The 21,208-nt window shown below is 39.4% G+C and overlaps 1 protein-coding gene across 1 annotated transcript in view; it reads right to left on the reverse strand.

Annotated features, from left to right (window-relative positions):
- Nucleotides 1-21,208, reverse strand: part of GLRA2 (glycine receptor alpha 2) — a 119,310-nt gene that overhangs the window by 16,168 nt on the left and 81,934 nt on the right. The window contains exon 8 of the mRNA XM_057387754.1: nucleotides 11,613-11,762. Coding sequence (XP_057243737.1) covers nucleotides 11,613-11,762 — 150 coding nt within the window. The remainder of the gene's footprint in view (nucleotides 1-11,612; nucleotides 11,763-21,208) is intronic.

Consider the following 21,208-nt stretch of genomic DNA (forward strand, 5'->3'; position numbering starts at 1 on the left):
TTTGCTTTCATCTAATACACGGCTTTGGGTATTTCTATTTTTGGATTCACCTCACACAAGATCTTCCTCCACTCCCAGTGTGTTGGCCCTAGTGGCCATACATACTCCTAGTCCCACAAGCGCTGCAGACCTAATACGAACAACTCATAGCAAGTTTTAGAAAAGTATTTTAATAATTCATAARTCATCACACTGAACTGACTGCTCTATCCATAAATAGCTAAGGTTGCTCATCACAAAAATACCACCTCTGGTTTAGAAAGTCCTTGAGCTGCAGAGTCCTGGAGCCCTGGAGGATGCACCAAGGACATTTTGCTGTCACACAGAGCGTCCTGTGCGAGGCAGAGCCCTGGCCCAACACAGGACAGCCTCCTTGGAGTTTGCCATCTCCAGATGGAGCTTTCCACAGCAAAGAGATGCAGCCAATTGCTGAACAACTGCCTCATGAATTTCAAAGCTACACTGGCTATTTAACTTAAAAGTCTGGATAAWTACCCAAATAAATGTTCCTCCCAAATCTCTTTGCTTTATGACTATAGTGCAGCATGTTTAGCTTGAAGACGTGACAAGTCTGTTTTTCCTAAGATGTAAACCTGAAAATAAGGATCTAAATTCAGTGTTACACCTTTTCATAGGTATTACTAAAGAATTGTTTATAAGAATTTCTTTTTTAAATCTATAATAGAGATATACCTTATTTCTGATAGAAATCCAGTTTTATGGGGTCCATGATAAGAAAATAGACTGTTGCTAGGTAGAAAGGTAAAGTTGAAAACAAACGCTGCATGAAAAACACATTGAGTAGGTTGAGAAACCAATAAAGAGATTTGCAAACCAGGATGGGCATCTAAGCTAGTGCTTGGTAGGAAAGAGATGAGAAGTAATTAAAAAAAAAAAGCTATATAGAGCAATAGTTTTGAAAGTAGCAGATAATGTTTTTTTAAAACCCAACAACTAATCCTCTTTAATTTTGCTAGAAAATTCATAGCTAGAAATATTGGTTGGGCTACCTGGAGTGAGGAGCATGATACCTAAATATGAGAGTCTCAGAGGAAGAAGTAGTATTAATAAATTCAGAAAAGCTGAAGCCTGGGCATGGCAGRATATGCCAATATGGGAAAACTGTCAATTAATAGGTAGACAGGCACAAAAAAAATCCAGAGGCCTCTGTGGGAAATAGAGTGTAAAGCTAATGCAGGGAGAATAACGCCTAAAATAGATCACGCCTCCTCTGCTTTTTTGTCTTGGACCCACACACATACATGTGTGTGTTCCAAAACAAATGCCTCAGAGGTATTTTCTTGTACCTCAGTAGAGATCTGTCTGRTGGAAGATCAGCTGACATTATGGTCAAACAAGGAAATTGCAGTCAAATATGTGCATTTTTGTCACTGTTCCCCTGGAAAGGATGGGGCAAGAGCTTGTAAATCTTTAAAGAAAGGCAATTAACTTCTGAAAAAAACTACTGGAAGGTTATAGGTAAATCATATATGGTTATTAGTAGAGCTGAAATATTACTGAACAAGACCACATAGTGATTTCCAGAAGTCTTGATTATCCACTCATTGGTGCATAAGCACCCATTCTGGACATGCAACGAAACACTTGCACCAGACAAACACCCATTAATTCATCTAAGTAGGTACATAATGGTGAAAAAAGAGCATCAGGACCTTGAAGGTCTTTCAGACAGAAGATACCAAGGGCTGTAAAAGAGCTTCCTGTGATGAATAAGTTCTCTGTGTCTCACCAGCCTATAGTGGCATCACACTTGATTAGACTTGCTAGAATTTCTCTYGCCTGTGAGGATCAGCACAGAAAAAAAAGCTTACAAGATGAAAATTCTGCTGATGGGACAAATGAGTACACTTGGTGTCTGATCCCACCATGGAACTCAAAAAGAAAGCTGGCATAAGTTAACAGACAACAGATAAATAAATTTATTGCAAAGTTTGTGCTAGAGAGTGCCAAGGCTGCTATATGCAGATGCCTGCAAGACTTTACACCCTGAAGAGGAAACACACAACTTTCTTTCCTAGAATGGTGTGCAAAATTTCACATTTGTGCAACTCAGATAATCTTTAACAAACAGTGTCTGTCTCTATTTTTAAGCTGTTATTCTTTTGACAGGTGAAGATTACAGACCACCTGAAAGTAAATCTCTACCACCAGCAGGCTTGGGAAGCTTAACAGAAAAATGAATGARTCAGTCACTGGCAGAGCACTTCCACATGACTAGCAGGAAGGGTTAGATAGAAAACTACATGGAGAATCACTTGAAGAGAATGAAGTGAAGCATGAAAACAAACGTGTCATGTCTCCTAAGAGTCTTGTCATGTTATTGCAGAGAAAATAAAACCTTGGGTCCTTGGTGAAATAACTTGCATTTGTGCAGGTGGATTATTTGTGTGTATAAGTGCACACACAGAATCTGTATGGAAAACTACATACACAAGTTGGAAATATAATTATTTTAAGAGTTACRTCCTTGCTCAGAGAGGAGTTACAGGCTCAATGCAGAAATTCACAGGTAGGATTCTAGACCTCTGGCACTTCATGTGCATTGGCAAACACAGCAGCCTTTTCTGACCTTTCCAATCTGTTTCTCCAGGAGCTAAAAACATTCTGACACACTCAGTATGCCAGATATATCCAACCAGCCAGTGGAAAATGGAGCTTTTCAATAGCAAGTCCTTCCTGACATTGATCCTGCTGTRGTAAAGACACAAAGTGTGGGAAGAGCCAGAGGCACAGCCCTGAGATACTACTGGGAGAATCAACCCACAGACAGTGAAAACAGGTAAATTTTCAGTGACGTATGGTTGGGCTTGGCATGGAGTTTTCAGGTGCTCTCAGCTTTAAATGAGTCTTTGTGAGGACTCTGGCAAGACTCAGCAACAAGTGCTCGGAGTATGTAGGGTTTCAAGGTGTTTATTCTTCCAGTGGAACTGTCCCCAGTCCCCTCCTCATGCTGCAGAAAGGAAAATCTCCCTCGTCCCCTACCCCTCTACTCCCAGTAAAATGGAGTGCAAGATTAGCATTATCCCCCCCACCCCAAAAAAAAAAAAAAAAAACCAAAATCCACAAAAACAAAAAAAAAAAAAAAAGGCCACAAAACCCCAGACACAAATAAACAATCAAAAGAATTAAAATACCAAACCACAAGAGAAATACTCAACTATGAATTATCATATTACAGTAAATARTATCTTTCTCCGGGAGTGGATCAAGAGAAATAAACATGTCTGATCATTAAATCAAGCCACATGTGTCAGAATCAGGCTCTGAGTGATCACAAGAAAAGCTGTCAGCTTGAACAGGAATGACTATAAACAAGGCTGTTTTCCCTCAGGGAAAAAAAAAAAGGTGGAGAAATAAATGGCTCCAACACCGTTTTTTAAAAAGTACTATAAAAACTTGATTTCACTGGAACCCATGAAGTTTTTCAGACTGGTGAGAGAATGAGCTTTCAACAGCCTAGTTAATACAATTTGGTTTTGAACAATGTCATTTGGACAACATCATTACAGAATGCTTCACAATTAATTACATTCAAATAGCAGCTTCTATCCCCTGTGGAGAACGGGATTAATTGGGTCAGATGTAAATATGCATTTCATGGATCCTACTGAACACTTGCCCATCTCACCAATTTTCCATGTAATTTGATACAACTGGTGTAGAATGCTCTGGAGATCCAGAGGGCGAGCACGGCTGCTAGTCAGGGTAGGAATTCATGGATACAGCGCTGCCATTCTCAGCCTGCATTATGCTTGGCTCCAGCTGCTCGACCCCTTCACCCTCGAGCAGAAATACTGATTTATGTTTACAAATGCTGAAATACTTTGCTGTTGAAAATGAGGCTGGGACAGAACTCAGAACTGATAGGAAGCACCATGATAGAGCACTGGCAGTGATGGATCAGAAACTGCTCTCCCCCTGATGTTTTCAATTCATCCTTTGGAAAGAAGAYCTGGGCATCCTAGCAGTGAGAAACCCTGAGACCATGGCCTTACTGGGTCCTGACCCTGGCCACAGAAAGAGCCAAAATAAGCTACCTACAATGAAAGAATAAAGGAACAGATTTGGGGCACAATTTTTTTTGTGCAGCCTCAGCCTGTATCTTGGGATTACAATGGCTTTTCACTCTCTTTCTGGAGTCTTGGGTAGAGGCAGCTTATGTTACACATTCTCCTTCTGAAGTCTCCTTTCTTCATTTATTTTTATCATTAATACATATTTGACTTTTTTTTCATTTTTTTCCCCAATGAAATTAGGTAGACCAGAACACACCTAATGAAAGAATCACCACTTTCTAAAATAATCTGGAAAACAAAAGCTGTTTCCTGTGGCAGATGGTTCTTGAAAAGCTACTTCTTGTTGCTTTAAAGCTTCAAAGATAAGAACACCATTTCCTGTCTCTTTCTAACTTCCTTTGCCCTATTTTCAGTTTGCACTCTCCCCTAGGTATAATAAGAAATAAGACATTTGCACCCAGCTGGAGAGTACCTTTCATGAGCTGGAAAACTGCAGAGTTCATTTTTGGCACGTCTCCTGCTGTTCATGAGTAACTACCAGGACAAACTCACTCGAGTGAAGTGCAAACTTCAGTTCCCTGAGCCTCGTCACTTCAGAGCTGATCCTTTCAGCCACAGCGTGCTGGGGAGGTACAAGAGAGGACTCGGAGTTTCTAAAGCAAAGTTCCACTACTGAGCAAACAAAAAAACTTTACCAAGTACTCCTTCTGATTTTTCCTGTCCTTCCTGTCCCAGGTGGTTCAGCATACAGTCACTTCATCACYCTAGACTGGAAATACTGTAATATTACTGTTCTTATCTTATTTAATCTTAAGGAATAATTTGCTTAAGTATTTGCAAGCTGGCCAACATGAGTCATTACACTGTATCATGTCCTGCTTGCTGCTTTGGAGCCATGCATGGTCCCTACAGTTTGAATATCTGTCCCCATTCCTTGTACCTGATCGGTTCAGTGGGTATAAAGACTCATCATTCTTCAGCCATACCTACTCCCAGTTATTCACTTCTCTGGTTTCCATCACCTCTATWCCGGGCATGGTTTCCCTATTCTCAATTCTTCCGTGTTTCTTTTTTTGTGTGTTCGTTTGCTGGTGGTTCCTTTTTGATTTGGTTTGATGCTGTTTGTTTAGGGTTTTTTTCCCCCCAGAATTTCTAATTTTTTCTCYTTATTTTGTTCTCCTGGTTTTTCTTTTACTCTAGTTCCCGGATTCCATTATTCCAGCTTGTGCACTGGTACTCTAGCCACTTCAATTCTTGTTCAGATTCTTGGAACTTGACATGTGGAGGTCTTTCTCAGGAACTGGTATTACACATCCCATTAAATAGTCTGTCTTTTATTACAGAAGCCATTACAGGTTTTTATCTGCTTTTTAGAATTCTCTCCCTTAAAATGCAACCACATTTTTTCTCTTTTCTTTCTTGACTTGGGGTGAATAATCTACCCCATGCAGTTCATTATCTTTTTGTGTCTGAGGCAGTGAAAAACACACAAAACACAGATATTTGTTTAGAATTTTTAACCTCCAATAAGGGAGGGAAAAGTTTCCCTTTCACTTTCCATGAAATGGGACACTATGAAAAGCAAATTATTTCTTCCACGGTTTCTTTGCCTGTTTGCTTTTCACTGAAAAATCTACTTTTCCAGTAAGCTTAGTCTCTCCATCTGGTCAGACTGCTCTTACTAGAATTTTTTGATCCATTGCTTGGATACTCCCCTCATGGCTGAACTGTTTCTGTTCCTCCAGATTGCTCTTTCTTTGGGGTCTCATGTCTCTAGACCAGAGCTAGACTGAGGATTCATATCAAGATAATTTTTCAAGTTTGAGATGATTCTTTTGTTTAAATGTTTAATGTGGTATGTYCATTTAATAAACAATACAGATCCCTTCCCTGATATTAACTAGGTCCATTCTTAGCCTATTCATGCCCACAATAAAAAGACAGACAAGGACATTCAGATGAATCCACGAAGTGACATGGCAAAATGATGCAATGAATCGCGTCTATTGTTTAACTGCAGCTAAATATTCACTGCAGTTGTATGTGGGACTATAACTTCAAGCTAAATGATCATTTTGGTGTATTTACCTTCTACTGAATTTATTTCTGCACAGTTACATTAAAGTGCTAATGCAATTGCCCCGGAGACATAAAAGCAACCACAGTATCTTGAGGGTGTTTATCTACAGCAGGAGCTACATGCTCTCTAATCCATTAAGTAAGCAAGATGAGAGAGAGAGAGGGAAAAAGCCATTCAGACTCGGATTCCTATTTTTCACAATGAAACTCATGTGTTTGAGCTCGCTCAGTGAGTACCAAAAATAGCTCAGCAAAAGGGCTTTCCTTGAGCACTTCCATTATTCACATGATGCGGCACCTTACATAAYGCAGCGCGCACATCCTCCCGCCCGACGCGGTGCTCACGGATGATAGCAGGCAAACCTTCCCACCGGGGACACTAGTGACAAGTGCTTTAAAGGCAAAGCCAGCCTGAAGGCACTGATTCTTTTTCAATGGGCAAGTCTAGAAAAACTTGGAAAATTATTTAGGGGTTCTGGCAGAGGGATTTCAGTATGATTAAAATGATAGAGATGATCTATTAAAGCTGGTGTTACTCAATGCATGTCTCTTCTCCTTTTTAAAGACWGAAATACTGAATTTTGTCAGTAACTGGGCATTTGTGGTACTTGCTTCACCACTGGTAGCTCCATCCAAAGGCCAACAATTCTCTGAAGCATTTGACCAGGTGCTTCCAGCGTTGCTTAAAGAAGTTATCCTTTGCTTCTGTAATCACTTCGTCCCAGTCCCAGCTCTTTCATTTGAAAACACCATTTGTGCCTCCCTTTGCTAATCTGCATGCATATGAACCCCCTTGGCTGCAGCACTGTTATTTGTATTGCTCTGTGTTCCCTGCACATGGGATTAAATCTGTCACATCTTCCAGCTGCACAGTTTTTCATTCAAGCTATAAAGTATTGCTTTTAGCACTAACAGTCCCAAACTTAAGCCCAAGTCTTGGTCACAGTGGTAACCACCCCTCGTATAATTTAGGAAGTCATCTTTGAGATGACGATATGAATATTAGTGTACCGTGACTCATTTTCACTACTGATCATATAACATAATAATTATTGTTTTTAAAAAGGGATGATTGAACCTGTGTAAACAGTTCTGCTTCCCTGCAAGCCTATCATTTTGAAAAATAAAAAATCTTGTTTGATTATTAAAAATAATATTTTAAAATTAAGTTATTTTCTTTTAAGTGATCTGGCACCATGAAAATTTAGATTTTAATACAATGAAACTTCACTAAACCCTCAGTATCATTAGACACATGGCTTCTGCATCCTGTACTCTCTCTGTGTATCATGCTATACAAGAAATAGGCAACCATTTCTCTCAGTCAAGTATTGCTACTGATGGGTGTATTTAACTTGAGCAGAAAGACTACATGAACCTTTAGGACAAACTTAGAATGCTTCCTCCAAGTGAAATGCATGTGAAGTGACAGATTGAAGCACTGATAACCTTAGGATACAGGGATTTATTCTGTGCAGAAGATGCCAACAGGTCCTGATAATGCAATCTTTTCTAATGGCTCCTCACTAATACGATTTCTGGATGATCAACAATATGACCCAGACTTTTCCTAGAAAAACATTAACACTCTGATCTTTGATGTTAGAGATTTGATGCTCTCTTAAGGTGTCTTGTGCTTTCATGCAATGCTCTGAATGTTGCAGCACCAGAACAAGACCCAGCACAAGCAATTACAAAAGCAGTGCCAGAGATACAGSTTTACAAAACTGAGACCAGATATTTTCTTGTTTTCTAGATCAAGTTGCAAATCCAGGAATCATGGTCAGGTGTGATTTAGCACCTTTTTTCTCTCCTTAGATRAGCACTAAGTGATGCAGAATAGATATTCAACCACACTCTGTCTTCTCTTGTCTGTGACTTTGCATTCTACATAAGCTCTGGTTCAGTGAGCAGCACCTCAGCAAGCCAAGCTCCCTGCTTGTGAGGCTCCTTSTGGCACCCCAGGCTCTCTTGCTGTGCTCTCTTCTGCACATAAACATCCTTCTCTTGAGCAGAAARGTACCAAGCTGCAACCATGGCAGCATTGCTCCAGAAACCTCTGCCTTGCTACGTCTCCTCTGCTGACCTCTCGGTGTGCATCACTTATGAGATGGGAGCTCTCCAGGGGCAAACAGTGCCACAGCAGCTCCAGCTCTTAGGGCTCTGCAGCAAAAGCACTGCAGTGACACGGCCCCTCTGTGTCCTGCCCTGGCTGTCTGTGCAGCACACAACATTCACAAGGAGAGGAGAGGTTTGTGCAGCACACAACATTCGCAAGGAGAGGAGAGGTTTCTGCAAGCACCTCTAAAGGAGAGGATAACCACCACTTACACAAACCTCAGCTGGACTACCAGCACCTTGTGACTGCTGAGATATGCAGCACTGAGTTCTTACTTGGACAGCTYTTGTAGTTGTATGGCATCACCTTTTCAATGGCAACATAATAATACTGGTCATATCTCCTATAGGGACCCTGAATTTTTTCTTTTTATATTCAGTTTTTTGTATGTGTAAATATGATTATTTCTACRATAGAAAGTATCCAGAAATTAAGGCTCTCTTCTACTGCTTGATATTGCMGCTCTGAAAGTGAATGATTTGTTGCATTGTAAATGCTCTATATTAATTTTGCTGTGTAATGTGAACTGTGGGTATTGCTTTGATTTTGGAAGCTACTAATYCCCTTTTCAGTTATAAAAACCACTGAAATCATTTGCATCTTATAACCACATGATTTGACCGAGCTTGATCAAAGTTAGAGGCCCTTTACAGCTCAAAAGAGGCTCAGACAATGTTTTCGTTCTGGGAAATCAAGTCCTGAAAGATTAAAATCCCAGTCCCATTTTATTTAAGTGAACACATTTCATTCCTCAGCCACTAGTAGCAAGCAGTGAGCTGCACACTAAGCTCGTTTCTTTCTCCATCATTGATTTTATTACCTCCACAACTCACCCGTTATCTGGATCTATCAGCTGCTATCATATTGCTTCTGATCTGCTACATGTTACACTGTGTAAAAGATTTCAGCCCCATGGCTCTTCTCCAAGCAAATAAAAAGAAACCAATGAAATGCTTTTTTTCATTCATAGGTATTCATACACCACTGAGCAGAGCTCAGGACATCATGATGAGGAAGCCTGCAGGTTGACAAATAAATACCACACCAATAAAAATGCATGTTGTTATACATACCAAATTCTGTTGGAATACGCTCATCTGAAAGACGACACAATGTGGGATTTACTGTCTCAAGGCATTTCCTACAGCCCTGTTCCCCCACCCCGTTTCACTCTTCACACAGCTCCAAGCTACTGAATATACATGCACTTTCCTTGAGAGGTTTGCAATAGGGGTGGCAGAGCCCAGCCACAGTAAAAAGCAAGCATAAGGATGGGCCATAAGAATGTACAACATGAAACTGCTGCTCATGCTGGGAACCGTACTGTGCATTTTGCGGGGGCATTTAGCAAAGAGAATGCAAGAGACTGCTAGTGATGCCATCAAAATGGWCCATTTTGCTGATTTATGACATCACTGCACGTACTAAAACTCTCTTGCTTTCTCTTTCTCACTACAGCTTTACCCTCAAACTTGAATTGCCGATCTGATTCACTGTCCCGTAAGCTGATGACTCTTTGCTCCTCAAGCCATTCATGCGCCGCACGGACTCAATGCTCTCATTCCCAACAGCCACAGTCTGTGCCTGTCCCCAGTGTCAGCATAGATAGCAGCAGCAAGAATGGGAATACCACAGCAGTGACATGACAACACACACACACACAACAGGCAAAGAGAAGAATGGCTCAGTTAGAGAACACCGTCATGCAAAACAATGAGAATCACTTTCAAGACAAAATAAACTGAGAAAATTGTGAGAGACAAAATCAAGTATAGAGGTGCAGAAGACACCCCCTAAAGAAACTGCCTCAGTAACACTGTCCCCTATTTTTAAATTCATGCAATCCAGATTCACAGGAAAAACACAAGCTTATGCAAATGGATAGGTGTGTCTTACTCCTTGTATTATTTCCTTATATTTAATTAGGTTGTKACCTATTTTACAAAGGATCCGTGCATCACCTGGCTTAGGATAAACACAGGTCTTCCGATAATTTGGTTTAAAATAAATTTGTTTGAATAGTCACCAAAATAATAATTTCCAAAACAGAAGAAAGACCACTTCCATGGACCAAAATCTCAAACTTGAGTAATGTCACTGGATACTGTTACTTACCAAGTATGGCTTCTTACCTACTTGCTCACCTCTAAAGAAGACCTTGCAACCAAAAATGAAATTACAGATGCCATACAGAAGCTTCTGCTGCTGCCATGCTGTGTTTGGAAGCAAAGGCTTCCAGTGGCAGTACATGAGCCTGTGTGCCTGTAGACAGGCAAGCATCTCTGCTCTCTCCTGTAATCTAATCTTCATTGGAATCTCAATTCATCTGACAATAATATTAAACTAGAGAACAGCACTGGATTGCTGCCCAGAGCATCCATCAAATATTACATTATCTACAGAACATTTATTAGACAGACCTGTCAAAACACAAATGCCCTGTGCCATTGTCATCCCTCTTGTAAAGGAAACCATTATTTGTGGCTTGAAGCACTCGTGCAGCTCAAGTAAATATTTACTTCACCTAGCAAATGTATGTGTACAGTTTATAGCTCCCACATTCCCTAGACGTGGAAACAATCATAACTGGACTAAAACTCAATTTAATGTCTACTCTTGTCTTTCCATTTACTGAAAAAAACCCCAAACAAAAAACAAACAAACAAACAAACAAACAAACAAACCCCAAACCAGGAAAGATAAACTTCCTAAAATTATTTCTAGACTGACATCTAGATTACAAACAATCCTCTCTTCTACATTTCAGTCACTGGCATAAAATTATGCGATAATGACATTCACAAATATGTCTCTTGCTAAAAATTCGAAGTTTACACCAGTAGCAAACTGTGAAATGGTAGAMTTCAGAGAGAAATTCTCCTAATACTTCTTATTTCAAAAAATGGCCATGTTTCCTGATTTCAGCTGGGAAAGACACCAGTTGCTGGTGGTCTAAAAGTGAGGGCCAATCAYTGCAATGGGCTAAACTAGGGAATCTCCCATTTTAGCATAACTAACTAGGGCAGCACTAGAAAAGACAGATCTCAGGCATGCTGTCTTTATGTCATTGCATCCAACAGTTCCTTATCCACTGGTGGTGCCACACAGTAGCACAGTGTAGAGGTCGAGCTGCCTCAGCAATTGCACAAAGAGAAGAAAATTCTTGGAATTGGTGAACAATTCCTGACATTTGTCGAAAACTTCATAAACTGCAAATAAACCCAGCAGCCAATTATCAGCTCTTTTTCGAGGAGCAAATCACTCAAAAGGAAACCTTAGAATGAGACTCTCCTGCAAGGGCAAGAAGGAATGAGGTGAGAAACCAACTGCACTGAGCCAGGGCAGACTCAGTCACCCCAAATAAAGAGCAGCTCTACCTTGTTTTGTCTTCTCTGCCTTCTTCGAAGCCTCAGGAACTCTTTGTGCTGCCGTGAAACGAAGTTGACTGCTGCATATTCCAGCAGAGCAGCAAAGACAAAGAGGAGACACACGGCCATCCAAATGTCGATAGCTTTTACATAGGAGACCTGGAAAGAAATGGGACACAGCATGTTATATTTCAAACTACTTCTCAAGATGAAGATATCAATGTAAAAAAAACCAACACCTTTTTGTACATCATGAGTTCCATGAGATAGGTTTTTCTTGTTCTCTGGTTTGATTTGTTAATTTATTGGCTGATAACTATTAATAAAAATAAATGTTCACAAAGAATGCACAGATGAGCTGCTGTCTTTAGGGAAAGACTGAGGATTACTCTAACAAAACACARGTGTTCTTATAGTCTCAAAGTTCGGAAAAAGGAATACAAATACAAGGTACAATAAAACACCTGTTGAAAAACAATTGTAGAAARTTTATAGGTTTGACCTTTTAATTTTTTTATGAACCAATTACTACATTGCTTAATTAGCTATATTTGGTATCCACAACCTCAAAGTAAACTCAGGGTATTCTACTGTCTGGGCTGATACAACATTACCAATTAAATATTCAGTCCCAGTTGCTTGACCTTTATCCAACATTTCTATAAGAAAAATAAATCATCATAGATATTATCTACTAAAAWTACCCAAATACCAGCTGCTTCTGTTCTAGCAAAAATCGATTCTGATTTGAATTGACTGGTCCACGTTAAAATCAGATATATTACAGCTCTGCAATGTCACAGGGTTTTTATCACATTACCCACTCTGGGCCAAACAGTAGCCAGTTAACGAGCTACACACTATGCATATCAAAGGTGCATTCTCCACAGGTGTGTTTGGTCTCTGCCTTTCTTTGTAATCTTGCAGTTTTTAAGCAGAGATCTTATGATTAGACAACAGCAGGTTGTCTCTGTTGTTTATCAGGTATTRCCTCCTGAGCAGAATTACAATGATCTGACTTTTAATATCTAAAATGTACATGTGAGCTAGTTGCATAAACTACTTTGACATAAATAAATCARGGAATGAAGAAGAATGGGCATATCTAGGATGCATCACATTTGAACTGTTATACATGTTTTCTCTGCAATGAGATTAATAACATCCAAATAGAGTTTCTTCTTCTTCATGTCTGTAAGGGGAAGCTTAGAACACCTCTGGAAGCAGAGACACCTGAGGCTTTACCCAATTGTCTAAATAACAGCATCATAAATTTACACATTAGGTACCTAGTGTCCATTTGCTAATTCAGCAGAGCACAAATCTTCAGTATCTCACATTAACCAGTCCYCTAGAGATGTCTCAGATACTCGAGGTCACCTCACTTTGGCAGAGACCCATGGCACCCCCAATACAGCTGAATCAAGTTAAGCAAAATGGATCATACCTAAAGTCTGAAATATTGAAATATTTGAATAATACCCTGGAGGCCAAATATTTCAATGCAGTCAAAACATATATTGATCTGAAAAGGAAGCAGAAAATGATGTGCTRTGTTCCTAATACTCATATTTAGGAGATCCAATATCCACCTTGGAAARCTCCACCTCAACCCTTTGCATACACTATTCAAAATGACCTCTTTCTTCTGGCTGGACAACCATTTCATGATGAAAGGAATCACACCTGCATCAGCAGATTTTGCTCCTATTTGTTATGATCTTGAATAGCATCATTTTTCAAAGTCTGTAGAACACCTTTTGTTAATGTCAAATGGAATATACTGCCCTATGTGCTTCAGCAAGCAATATGAACAGAGGACCTGGCATTTCAACCCCACAGAAAGGATGCACAGCTTCATCCTGCAGATCCTGGACACTGAGAAGGACATTTTAGAGGAGCCAAGCACTGTTATTCAGCCTGCATCAGAGGAATGTGCCTTTCAGCATCAATAGGGCAGCTCCACAGGGAAATGGAGCCACACAGCTCACACAGGCTGGGATGAAGCAGGCTGAGGTGACACTATGAATCTGTGCCTTTCAATTAGACACACAGCAGGTATGTAGTTCTCTCTCCCACACATAAAACATTGTACAAGTTACATCTTTATTGAGCAGCTGTGAAATCCAGAGAAAACTCGACAATGTCCCAGACGCTCTGCCACAGGCTGAGGCTCAGTAGGGATCAAGTCACTGTAATATGTGTAAAATGAAGCTGAGTTTAGATTGTTTGTTACTTTCCTTGCAGGGGCAGCTTGTTTTCCTTTACAAATGCCCTCAGGAGATATATTAGACATGCATAAACAGCTGGACTGTGCTGCCAGAGACAGCACAATGCAGGCAGCTGAAGTCAGAAGAATCAGCATTTCTGACTGTGCAAATCCTGTCCTGGTGGGCTTAAAGCAGAGAGGGCAAAATGATAAAGGAAGCCCTGAGTTAGCTGTCCTGCCACTTACACTGTGCTACCATAAATGGGATCCACAGAGCTGCTGAGCCAGCTGGATTATTTTAACTCCAGCCTGCTGGACTAGAATCAGAGAATCACGATATACTTGGCAGACACATAGCTTTTCTATTGTTTAGCCAGTGCCACACCATGGCATGGATTTAAATGAGAAAACAGAAAGCAATTGCTTCCAGCACCATATCAAAAATAAGTAAATGGTAAAGTCCTGCAATGAGTAAATGCTGACACCTTTTTTTCAAATCCATTTATGTAGTTTAGCTATGAATCTCCAGTATGTACAGAATTGTGCCACTCAAAGCCTAAAAACCTATGCATTTTTCTGATGTGCTTGTAGAAGYTGGAGTCTGCAAAACTGAGTAAATCATGATAGCATAGACACAGCCATTGCTCAGGGAGGTTCTTCCATCAAACACAAAATCAATGTTATCAGCTAGGGGTTTTCCCCCAGATGATAGCACAGCATGAAAACTCATATGTTTGTTCAACTTAAAGGCTTACAGCATCTGTTTTGGCAAAGACTCATCAAACAGTCCTGTATCTCCTGCTTCCTAAGCTATCATGTCCATGCTTCATGTTCCACAGTCACCACTGTGCACATGTAGGACAGTACAGACTGGGAGTTTTTGGAGGTTTCTTCTCACCTAACTTAAAATGCACTATGTACTTGTGGGGATTTTTTTTTCAATTAATGCTAAGAAACAACCAATTTTAGGATTAATTCTTCTAAGTGGAACATAGATACCTACACTACAGTCAAACAAACTGTACCCTAAAAATGCCAGTCTCTCCTTTTTGAACRAGACTGGAGTTTTGGAAGGCTATTTCAGGTGTACATGTATGCTTGATATRCACCAACTTTGGCCAGATAAAGCCTGTGGATTATCTCTGTTAGCCAGTACCTTGATTTAATCCTAATCAGAGCAGAGCAGAATAACAGAAGAGACCCCACATGAGCTTATGTAGCAGAGACTGCCCTGACCATGTGCCATCTTTCCCATAATTTCACTTGCAGGACAGAATGCAGCAACACTACAAATTCCAAGTTGACATTATTAAGCTAGCATGTATAAAATGAAAATAGATCGGCGTTTTTTTTCAAAAGGAGGCCTTGTACAACTTCCTCTAGTCTGTAACCCCAACAGCACATTGGCTCCATTTACTATAAAACACTTTTAGAAGCAGACAGTTGGAAACCCTTGCCTTGTTCAGCGTTATGTTCAAGAAGTTCAATAAGATTTTCTTGTCCTTTTCTTTCTTTAAATAGCTGCTCCATTTTTTACTGCATGTTGCAGAGCTTCCTCCCTAATGCTGTTTGGGAGGAGGGGATTTAATGGCTCCCACCAATAAAGCCATAAATTATATCAATTATTCAGATGGTTTGTAAATGTTTTAGGGCCAGCTAATGAGCGAACTTTTTCAGAATTAGAGCTGTCTGCATCAAGAGCCAAGTATGGTAAGGCTAAGTATAGTAAATATGGCAAAGCTACTTCTTTCCCTTCATAATTCCCTCATTTGTTTTTGGCCATACCCACAATATAAAAAAAGACAAATTTGTTCCCCGTACAGCACCACTGCAGCATCAATGACCCCAGTGAAGTTCCTGGAAATGAAAGTACAAGCAGGATTACACTGTTCCTGAAGGACTTGGTAGGATTAAACCTTCCTCTCCTCAAGCTCTTTATTTTATCACCATGATTCTCCCACAGCTCTCAGCACCTTTTGGCACATTRCCATGTGTCACCACCAGAATGAAGAGTGAGTTTGTGGAGACAATCCAGGGGAAAACATGGCCATGGGTCCTGCAGCTCAGCAGCTGTCATTTGTTGACATTTGTGATTTAACCCAAATGTGAGCTCTGTTTTTGCTTCAATGCCAGTCTCAGGAGAATCCAGACAGATGCTTTAACTCTCTGATTCTGTCAAACAAGTGTAAAACGGAAATAAAGACATATCCACCTTCTCCCAGAGCTCTGAATTGTGAAAATAACTTCAATATGCAGCAAAAGGTACTCAGCTTGTGCTAAAAAAAAACATATATTATATTATATTCACTTATYCTGGTGGGTAGAATCTCATGAAAAAATATCTTTTACTCATGATATGAAGCCCCAAACCTCTGTTTTTACACAATACTGTAGTCTAGGCAAGGTTTTCTGAAATAATAAAATTTTCAGCTACCATGAAATCTTACAATTTGAAATTAACTTTTCCTATGCATTAAAATAAATTTGTGGGGAAAAAGGTTTCAGAGAATTTTTCAGATTGGAAAGGGGGAATAGGACAAAGTATTATTTTAAGTCAAAACTGAAACAAAAGTTACTTTAAATGAAAAGTGGGCAATTTTCAAAACAAAACAAGAAACAAGCCAGAAATACTTAATTTAAAGAGGCTGAAAAAATTTCCACTACCCTCCCTCTATTATTCAGATTCCATATGAAAGTATCCACCTAGCTCAGCAGGGATTCACAAATTGTTCCAGCCACCCAAAATTGTCTTTTTTTAGTGAATAAACTATTCATCCAAAATTTGTTGCTCTATTTCTATTGCTGGTTCTGCCAAGTCATGAGATGCTAAACCTCCCACTCAGTGCTGATGCAGAAATAAATGCTGACTGCATTCAAGCCAGGAAAAGTATGGGAAACATTTATGGTTTGTTTTTCCTTCAAAGATAAAGGGRAATTTTCTTCAAGTGTTTGATGAAGATCAGTGAGTTTAGGTATTTACAAAGATGTTCAGAGAGCCCCCTGGGCAGGGACCAGAAGAGGCAAACACAGACATGCAACAAAACTCACTAGTATGCTAATAACTATTTTTGTTCTTCTAACRAGGCCAAGATGCCAAAAATACAGGCTTGGTTTGTGAGTGGTCACAGCTACCTTGGTGCCAGCTCCATCTGACTCCCACTGAAGAGACAAAGCAAGATGCTCCCCAACTTCGAAGTGGGGCTGGTCCCCAAGRAACTGCAGGAATTACCCAACACTCTGTGACTCTGTGCAGCACATGGCCAACACCTGGTTCAGGTGACACAGGACCGTGCTGTAGGACATCCTGCTGGATGTGAAAAAGGGAGGACAKAGCAATAACTACACACCAGAGACTGACATTGCTTTAAATTATCCAACTATGTTCTATATGCCACATCACAAAAAAAGGAGTAAACTGGAATTCCAGGTAAAGCAAGGCCATTTCAGAAAAGCAATAAAATATTTCTTTTTAGCATGGGCAATGTCTATTCACACATTTTGATCTTTCTTCTCAAATGGCGTCATTCCAMCTTTGAGAAATGTAGTACCATAAATACAAAATCAGTGAGCAGATTGGTGAAGCCAATACTGCTTGGGGTTTCTTTCCCAAGGCTGTATGAAGTACTGGCATATTCATCATGTGCTATTTTGTGCAATCATATGGTGTAATTGCCTTACATTTCCCATTCCTGACAATTCATTTCTTTCTCTACAGTAAGTTTAAGACAGGATATAACATTTCCACTTTATCCTGCTTGAGCAGGGAGCTTGGACCAGGTGACCCAATCGTACCCATTTTGTGATTCTGTGATTCAAAAGCCATCAGCTTCCCTAAAAACAGAATGACTATTTTTCAGAGAAAGAAAAAGAAGTCTGAGAGATAGCTTAAGGCAATTTTTCTAACCAAGYAGGTTACAGCTGAGAAAACAAAGACTCATGATTTGGACAGATAATGGTGCTCAGGTTGGGAGCAAACTGAGATTTTCTTACACATTCATGATGCACTGAGCATCAAATAACATTAATTGAAATTGTAACCAAGGTCAAAAGCCCACTTTTTCACACTGATAGTTAACTGCATGTTGTAACACTTCCCTCTATGATGACAATAAAGTGGAAATGTTTCATATCTCAGGAATCCAAATCTAGTTCAGACCACTGCAGAAGTAGTTAACAAGAAGGTATAGAAGTGAAATGCTAAATTATTTGGAAATTGGAGGTTTTGATGACCATGCCCGAGAACTGTACTGAGTTCATGCCTTGTAAACAATGGTAGAGTGGAAATAAGATTGAACAGAGCCTTAGCTCCCTGTGAAAACAGATTAAAATGAAAAAAAATGAGAGGGGGAAAAAGTGCAAATTCCTTTGCTCATTATTTATTAGAACTTTGGCATACACCAGGGCACTGCTGAATTTCTCATTACTCTGATCCTGAAAAACACTGGGCAAGAACAAACCAGATGTCCCATAAAGCTTTCTACAGTCAAAGAGAGAAGAAATATTCCTGCTCTGCAAAAAACTTAAGATTCTCTGTGCTCACACAGCCCCCACAGGTTACTACAGCCCCACCACCTCAGTACATCTCACTGCCCCTTCAGACTTGCAAATAAATAAAAATATTGTAAATATTTAAATATATATATTTATTTAATATGTATTAATATTTACAATAAAAATATAAATTTACAAATATTTATTTACAATAAATATTGTAAATAAATATTTGTAGCTTGTAAATAAAAAAAGCTCACATTGGTAGAAATAAAATAAATAATACTGATATTGTGATGTTTCGTGTGCATGAACCAAAGAAAGCAACCAACAGATTGGTGGAGCCATGGTGATCAGTTTACAAAGGTGACAAATAAGGATTGATGTCTCTGCTACAAGGAAGCAGCTTCTTATTGCTAAGTAATTGAAAGACATTTATCACACAGAAACACCCCCACATATGAGCTGAGCTCAGTGCAAATTGAGAATTATATGTGGCTACATTAAGATATGGGTAAAAACACATCCTGTCAGCTCTTGCAAATAGATGACAATGTCAGCCTTGGGTCTTGTTTACAGCAGAAGATTTTGGCTCTTCCTTCCCAGTGAAATCGACAGTAATATTTCTTTAATGTCATTAAATGCTCGCTTGAATACTTGGACTCTAAGTGGTAAATTTTCCAGTGGATGAGTGCTTGGAGAAAAAACAATCACTAAGGAGAAAAAACTGAGAAAAATTGCATGATTGCTAGCAAGTACTACTGTCAGGATCTTTGAACCATGTCATTAAGTTCATAAAGAAAGTAAAATGCTGATATTGACCAAAGAAGCATTTATATTTAAAACTAATTTGAAACCAGAATCCAACATGGTATGTATCTGAGCACAGCCAGAGTGCCCATTTCTGCAAGCTTTCCTGCTGTGATTACGCTTTTCTGAATATTTTTTTGTGTGTTAACTCAGCTTTAGAAAACCCTTTTTGTCTGCAGATCCAAAAGTTCTTTAGCTGCCTCAGGTGAAAAGTAATCTTCATTCAGCTCAGCCACAGCCATGGCAGGTTCAGTTATTACCTCTGCCAGCCAGTTAGGAAGAATTGCCCCAAATTGCATTATTCACTGACCTTTGAAGAGTTAACTGACTCAGTGCATGACTGTTATCAAATAACAAGTCAGGATTTCATTTTTGTAGCAATAGGAACAAATCCCTTCCTTCCAAGTAAAGCAGGTAAGGATCACAGAAGGGGCGTGTGGCAGTGTAGCTGCCGTGATCAATACCAAGAACATGTGAATCTATACATACATACTCAGGCATTATCCCTCCATTGGATAGAATAAAAATTGTGTGAAATCTCAGGTGAATTCAGAACATTCTACAACATCTTCTCTGTGTTGGATTTCCTACTGTAGTCACAACTAAATGAACCACTAAGAGCAATCCAATTCACTGAACCAAACAAAAACCCCCTAAAATTAGAAAAGGATACTTAGGGCAATACAGGTCTTTTTTCCACTTTTGGTCTCTGATGGTTTTTTAATAGAGAGTTAATTTTATAATTCTTCTCCAAGATTATACTACTAAATTCTGGATTTCCTAGGACTTTCAGCTATGCAAGCTGGTGGGAAAAGGCATTTGTTTATTTTCATGACTGCCAATCTCTCCAGATTAGAGATGAGAAAATCAAATTAATCCTTTGGTCAGAGAAAATTGCTTTATCAATAATAAATATAAAATCAGACTAAAAAAACTGAGAATGGGATGGATCATTACATTACATCAGTAATTCCATACACTGCTTTCTTGACTACTACTTGATCAGTTACTTTCTATTGCTGAGCCACTTATCATTCTCAATTATTCTTCTGGCTCTGAGTTCTGAATTGCTTCTTTCATCTGATTAAACTGGAAGGTGAAAACTGCTTTATATGTGGATAATTTAAGCAATTTGTGACTAACAATAATGGTACAATAAATAGATCTGTATATACAGTCCATGAAATTTCTATCTTTTATCTTTTTGTATTTCTTCTCTTTCTATCTTTGGGGGAAAACAAAGGTTTTAAAAGGAAAAATAAAAGCATCCATAAAAACAGATCTTGAAGCTGAGGTGATGTCAAAGAAAACATAGGCTCTGTCAGGATACCACAGTTGAATTCCAATTGTAAGTGTGAGTGAGTCACATTTCATGTACTGTAAAGCACTTAAGGATATGCAGAATTGAAAGAGGATGTACAATGGGAATAATAGTATATGGCAAAGGTGAAAATGTACATTGAAAGAAACTGATGGTCTGAATATTAATAAACAGAAAGAARGAAAATGGGACAGGTTAAAGGAAAGGAAATGGAATTCAAATAAAGGGGAACGAACAGCAGCATTTGGCAAGATTAATGCAAAGACTTCTTTTTTTCTTTAATTTAACTGAATCAGTTTCCATATTCTAAAGGGAACAGAGCTGCCACATCAATGTAAATRTGCCGATCACACACCCCAATTAGCTTGAGCCTGTAGGCTTAGGACCTGGGATCGACACTGCCTGTGGTGAAACACAGGTTGCATGCCCAGACCTCTGTTTTATAAAAGGTCACCTCACTTGGGATGGTGGAGAAAGCCAAGTATTCCACATTTTCCCATGGACTCTTCCAATCAAGGGCCTGCCTGATGCTCCCTGTGGGTCCCACTAACCCACTACAGACCACCAACCTGCATCACCTCTTTAGAAGAAAACCCCTGGGCCTGTGGGCTCCTGGAGCACCAGCCTTTGAGGTAGAAGCAAACCTGCACAATTTGGAACTGCTGACAGGTACCTCCTTCCCTGTCTTCCCTATTCACTTTCTTTGAAATGCAGTGATCTTTTTGTAATCTTTTCTGTAGTACTTCCTAACCAAGATCTCCCTGTCCTTTCCAG

This window comes from Malurus melanocephalus, unplaced genomic scaffold (assembly GCF_030028575.1).
Source record: "Malurus melanocephalus ecotype Western Australia unplaced genomic scaffold, MMel_1.1 scaffold_1, whole genome shotgun sequence".
In the NCBI taxonomy this organism is placed as follows: Eukaryota; Metazoa; Chordata; class Aves; order Passeriformes; family Maluridae; genus Malurus; species Malurus melanocephalus.